At 47.2% G+C, this 6,000-nt stretch overlaps 1 protein-coding gene across 3 annotated transcripts in view; it reads right to left on the bottom strand.

The window, feature by feature from the left end:
* Positions 1-1,804: 1,804 nt before the first annotated feature.
* Positions 1,805-6,000, bottom strand: part of tle5 (TLE family member 5, transcriptional modulator) — a 28,850-nt gene continuing 24,654 nt past the window's right edge. Inside the window, exons 6-7 of one of the 3 annotated variants that reach the window (XM_040184138.2) lie at positions 5,774-5,848; positions 1,805-4,496 (exon numbers count right to left, since the gene is read on the bottom strand). In XM_040184138.2, coding sequence (XP_040040072.1) covers positions 4,269-4,496; positions 5,774-5,848 — 303 coding nt within the window. In that variant the 3' untranslated portion in view covers positions 1,805-4,268. The remainder of the gene's footprint in view (positions 4,497-5,773; positions 5,849-6,000) is intronic. The other 2 variants (XM_040184139.2, XM_040184140.2) reach the window with 2 other exon arrangements.

Here is a 6,000-nt window from a genome sequence, read left to right as displayed (position 1 = left end):
TATATATAGAGAGAGAGAGAGAGAGAGAGAGAGAGAGAGAGAGAGAGAGAGAGAGAGAGAGAGAGGGGACTCTTGGATTAATGCACATCTGTTGGTGGTGATGTGGTGACTTAAAGGAGACATATCAGAAAATAACCTCGCCCCCCCCGGTGCTGGTTCACAAACATTTAGGCATCCCGGGGTCCTACCAACCCACAGACTGTGAAATAAGACAAGCCAGTCATTTTATTTAGGAGCTCAGATCAGAAAACGTTCAACGAGCCATTTGGCTCCACTTCCTATGACACATGAAGACTCATTCAAACGTGGCGAAAAACAAGCTGAAAATGAGCAGGACACTTCCATTTTTAAACAAACCACGGTGCTTTATTGCACGAAAGAACGTGTGTGACTCACTGACGTGTTTTTTTAATAGTTTTTGGACAAACAGCAAATATCTCAGAGGAATAAACGGTATAATGAATTCATTGTCGAATTTGGTCTTTTCATGCACGTAATTTCAACAACAGAAATACAGAGCATCATCAGTGCTGACCTTTAAAGGTGCCCCCTAATTAAACAAGTCGAAGATGATTGTGGAACTTTCATTTTTTTTTTTTCTCCCACCGGCTGTAATGTGCTCTAAAGAAAACCACTGGATAAGAGAAAACCTCCCCTGCGTCGCGGCTTGTGAGCAGCGCGTGAATCCTCAGGCAGAAAGAGAAAAAAATAGGGCACTTTCATATTTATTCAAGTGTCAGATCCAAGGCCGTCTGTAGGGAGGGGAGGGGGGAGGAGGAGGGGAGGAAGAGGGGAGGAAGAGGAAGGATGGCTGCAACCACACTTTCACACGCCTGTCTCTCTTTTCCATCCGAACACACACACGCGCGCATGGACACACGGGGGGGGGGGGCATACAGAGGGGAGCGAGGGAGAAGGAAAGGAAAAGAAGACGAGGAGATAGAGGAGGACGGATGTGCTGTCAATCAAACCCAGAAACGAAGAAAAAAAACAATGCATAAACACACCGAACGAAGGAGTTCAGCGCGCCAGCTTTAGTCCCAGAAGCATCAGACGGAGCGGCTGAACGAGGATTACGCGCAGGTGCCAAACGGGCCGCGACCCGCCGTCTCCAGGATGTCGCATCCATTCCGGGGACGCGCGGCGCGGAATAGAGAAGCCTTCATCAACGCGGCCGGAAGAACACGGAGCTCCCGCTCGATCGACACACACACACATGAATACCTCAGAGAAACGAGCTGCCGGTGAGCGTAAAGCAACACCTCCTCCTGGTGGAGACCGCGTGAACTGCAGGAACACTCGGATCCGGTTTGAATGCAGCTTCGTGTCCCCCAGTGGTTTTGAAACTGTCCCGATTTATTGCTGTTGTCCCTATTTGAGGCGCATAAAGACCTTGATTATCATCACACAAGCAGTAAAACAGGCTGCGTGAGGTGCACATCTTTGATATTCAACTTGGGATTTCATGGACCCTAAATTCTTGAACGTGCTGCTTGTAGTTTCAGTCATTTATTATTATTGTTTAGACTTCAGACTAAACCGTTTTCCCCCCTAAAACATAATAAATGACACAAACAGTAATCACATGTTTCCAACCACTACATATGGTTTGTCGATGAAAAATATACTTTTCAGCCAAAAGGTTTGACCAATAATGAAATATCCTTCATTTCTTGATTAAAGGAAAAACTGAATAAGAAATGTTTAAGGAAAAATGCTTTTACAGGAATCAAATTTTATTCAGTCAGTCACAATAACGGCTTTCTAACCACCAACCAGACATTCAAAAAGAGTCACAGAAGACTTTTGATTTGATTGACTTTATTTGTAAGGCACCAGAAGTCCTTCCTTACTGCAGAACATTTCATATTATTTATAGTAAATGTTTGTTGTACTTTTTAATAGGTTCTTTTTTTTTGTTTCAATGAAGCTATGATTTCAGACACAAAACATTTTTTTTGCCAAAGTACACACTTTCAGGTTTTACATTATGCACAAAATAAGTATTTAAAAAAAGACCTTTACAAAGCTCAAAACGCTTACAATGCATCACGCTATGGGGGCAAAAAGTTAGGAAGGTGGGATGTGGCGTGGGAGAAGAGGGTAGGGGCGGGGGGGGGGGGGGGGGGGGGGGTCAGAGAGGAGAGAAGGGGTCAAAGGTCAACGTACTGCAGCCCCCCCCCCCTCCTCCCCCCGGTGTCACATCAGTTTTTGTTACACAATAGCACAAAAATCATCCAGGACAGACAAGAAAAGATGCAGCTATATACACATAAAGCTTTCTATGTATAACTGCGCCTCCAACTACTTGAACAAATACATAGAAGTAAATTTGTATGTTTATAACGTCAGCCTTGTAACTCTCGTTCTGCTTCGTATTGATTCATATTTCCAAGAAAGAGGGAAAAACAAAACAAGTGCATTGATTGCATTCTTTAAAAAGTTAAGAAAAATGTCGGTGTGTGTTTGCGTGTGAACGCGCGTCACTAAAGTAACCACGGCAACAGCGGCGCTTGTCGTCTGAGCTTTGGGACAAAACAAAAAGCTTTACTCTGGGTGCCATAACGTTCTAATTTGTTATCGACAGCAAGCCAAGGACTGTGTGGCGCGGTGTGTCCCACCCCCCCCCCCCCCCCCCCCCCCCACCCTGGATTAAGCGAAATTGTTTATTTTCACACGTCGATTCATTCTCAGTGTCAATCAGAGAGCGTCGGAGAAAAGTCTGCTTCTGAGTGTTTGTAGAAAAGCCACACAAGGCTGTTTCAATCTGCCTCCACCATCAAGCCGTGTACCAGGAAGACTTTTGAGGGCCCTAAAGTTCTGACAGACAGTTTTGAACACAGCGCCAGAGTTTTGGTGACATCGCATTACTCCCAGCAAAGGTGAGGCTGACTTGAAAACAGGGCCTGTGAGGCTGAGCGGGAGGAGGGGGGTTACTCATCGCAGCCGTACTGAATAACGTTAACCCCACATGCGACGGATCTGCACCGCCAGTCAAAAATGTACCGTAATTCGAATCGGAAATGACAGAGGGATCGAAAGCTCAGCTTCCACTCTGAGGTTCTAAGACGGGTTCCCCCTCCCCAAGAGAACTGGATCCTGACCAGAGACTGGGAGTGAGCGCATGCAGAGATTACGTCTCGTGAAACGGCCCAATTTACGGCCTTTGTTCAGTGTTTTTCCTTTTGCGCTGAAGCCGTTGGTGAGGCAGACCCACACTGCCCCCTGCTGACACACACGCAACATGCACACACTCATTAAAGATGCAGAGGGTGATGGAGACGCTACAGGAGGCGAGCAGCATCTCTGCTCACTTACGGGCCGCGGGGAAATGTTGCCCCTCCGTTGAGGTGCAGGTGGGATGTCGTACTTAACAGGCACCTCACGTGGGGGGAGGGTTACTTTATCAACTACTCTACAGAGGTGCTGCTTCTTTAAGATGAATTCAGAATTTCTGGTTTGGAGACATCTTCCCAATATAACGATTTTGGGATGTCTGTGTGTGTGTGTGTGTGTGTGGTTTCTCCCTTTAGAAGGGGAAAATGACACTAGTTAAACACTTCTATGATCCATAACAATCCACCAGTTAAACTCAAAGCCAAGTTGTACCTTGGAATGAATGCATGCAATCGGTGCTGCCAAAAAATATTGTCGGACCTCCTCGTCGGGGGAAAATGGAGTTCTTGGGAGTCCTGTGTTGTGTCTGAAGAGTATTACAGCTTGCCAAATAACGTTTAGCCTGCGGTGCGATGCGATCAGTGTCACAGATCAGTCCTGAATAACAAGGACCAGCTTAGAACAGAGGCGAGAGGACGAGGAAAAAAAAAAAAAAAAAAGAAACTAAACAGGAATAAGAACCGAGAGCCAGAGCAGGAAGGCAGGAAGGAACCAAAATAGAAAGCAGTACTGATGGAAAAAAAACACAAGATAACTGAAGCTTTATCACATGCAGAGAAGAGAGTCGTTAAATCGAACAAGACCCGGGAGACCCCCCGATGATGAGAGAGAAGGGACGATAAAGAAACAACCTCGGCGAGGTAAATATGGAGCGATCGGGACTAGTCTGGCGTAAGTGGGCGGGGCCAAAGCCCTCCCAATGAAAGGGAGTTGGTTAGGGGTATGAAGCTGGAGTTGTGTTGATGGGATTGAAGCCCGTAATAGCTAAGGTCAGAGAGAAAGAGAGAGAGAGAGGGAGGGAGGGGGGGGGATCTAGGGATTCAGGTCTCTGGACAAAAAAAGCGCAGCTGAATGGGGGACCCCTCCCCCGTCTAATCGGACTTGTCTCCGTCCTCCTCGCGGTGGCTGTCGACTCCTTCGCGAGAGGCCTTCTCCTCCTTGGCCAGCTGGGCTTGGGAGGCCAGCAGGGAGGAGAGGGAGAAGAGACCAGAGGAGGTGGTGACGGCGGGGAGGCTCGGCTGGCTCAGGCCCAGCGGCAGGGGGGTCATGGGCAGGGCCAGGCCCTGGAGCTGAGACAGCTGGTGAGCCTGGAGCTGCTGCTACATGGAAGACAACCAGACACAACTTAGGCACAGCAGGACAGAGCCGACACACGAGTCACTATGGGGGGGGGGACTCTAAATCTGCAAAGCACAGAGCGATTATACATCACGAATGAGGTCTAATACATGAGCCCGCGGGCGCGGCGCTAATAGCTCAGGCACAATGGGATAGATGGGAGGCACATATCAAAAGCTGAATACATGCTCGGTAGAAGACGGAAAGTCTGCCGCGCACATAACTTATTTATTACAGGAGGCAATTTTCAATCTATATAGCCCCAAGAAAATAAGATAGAGGGGAGAATAGTGTACAAAATGGAGAGGGGGGGCGGTGGTTCTTACAAAGGAAAAATGTTCCACAATCTAACATAAAAATACCATGGGATCCATGTTTCATTTTAACATATAAAAAGACACTGATCCTTTTTAAATGGGGCAGATTTTATAACAATCCTGACTAACTTCTCATGAAGCGGATCTAAATGCCCCGGGCTACACCTCCAAAGCAAAGCGCTCTGCTTTACATTCAACTCGCAGGTGATACGCTCCATGTCCTTGAGGTATATGTGATGTAGAAGTAGGATAAAAGCAGCTATGGCAGACAAAAATATAGATTTGCTTTGGAAGGTGAAGCACGTCCTGTGGCTCCGTAGGCTAAGATGAGACGCTCCGGTCCTAAAAAAACAACAACAACAGACCTACGTGGACCAGTGTCCTCTGTATCTACACGTTGGGAGTGGCTCTGCTAGCGAATACTGAACCTCTGGTAAAATGATGGAGTAGCCGAGCTAAGCTAGTTACTACGGAGCCGCTAGAAGGCTCATATTGATAAAGTGTAGCCGGCGAACATCAAAGCCCCAGAGATGAAGGATTACAGGTGGCAGGCTAATGCCCCATCCTTATTGATCCAATATGCAGCACGCTAGCTTTATCTACACAGTTGTGCCCTTGTAGTGGGTGGGGGGGGGGGGGGGGGGGATTTATCCTTTACTTAATGTTTTAAAAAAGGTAATACATTTTTAAAAAAAGATATAAATGTACTTTAGTTGTTATTTATTGTAATAAGGATCACAACATTGCCACCAATACCTGTTCCGGTTATTTGAGTCAATATTTGACCAATTTTAGTTGCAGTAGGAAAAACCTAAGAAAAAAAACGTTTTTTTCTTCAAAATATACAAAACAATAAGCCAATAGATGAAAGTCATTGACGAAAACAATAGAACAAGCCATCATAAGACCCTCAAGCGGGGCTGCGGGCAGGAACATCATACCCTTATGATGGAGTTCATCTCTGGGGGGGTGACCTGCTTGGCCCTCTCTATGGCTGCCAGGACCTGCTGCTGGTGCTGGAGACGGTGGGTGGGTGGTGGAGGTGGGGGTTTGGAGGGGATGGGGGGGGAGGGGGGGGGGTTGAAGGCGAGAGGGGGGAAAGCGAGAGAGACAACAAAAGCAAGACAAAAACAAGGAGAGGGGAGTTGGGGAGGGAGAGGGAGAGGTG

The sequence above is a fragment of the Gasterosteus aculeatus genome, chromosome 8 (genome assembly GCF_964276395.1).
Source record: "Gasterosteus aculeatus chromosome 8, fGasAcu3.hap1.1, whole genome shotgun sequence".
NCBI classification, from domain to species: Eukaryota; Metazoa; Chordata; class Actinopteri; order Perciformes; family Gasterosteidae; genus Gasterosteus; species Gasterosteus aculeatus.
Note: the sequence above shows the minus strand (reverse complement) of the source record. Positions and strands in the feature narration are given on the sequence as shown.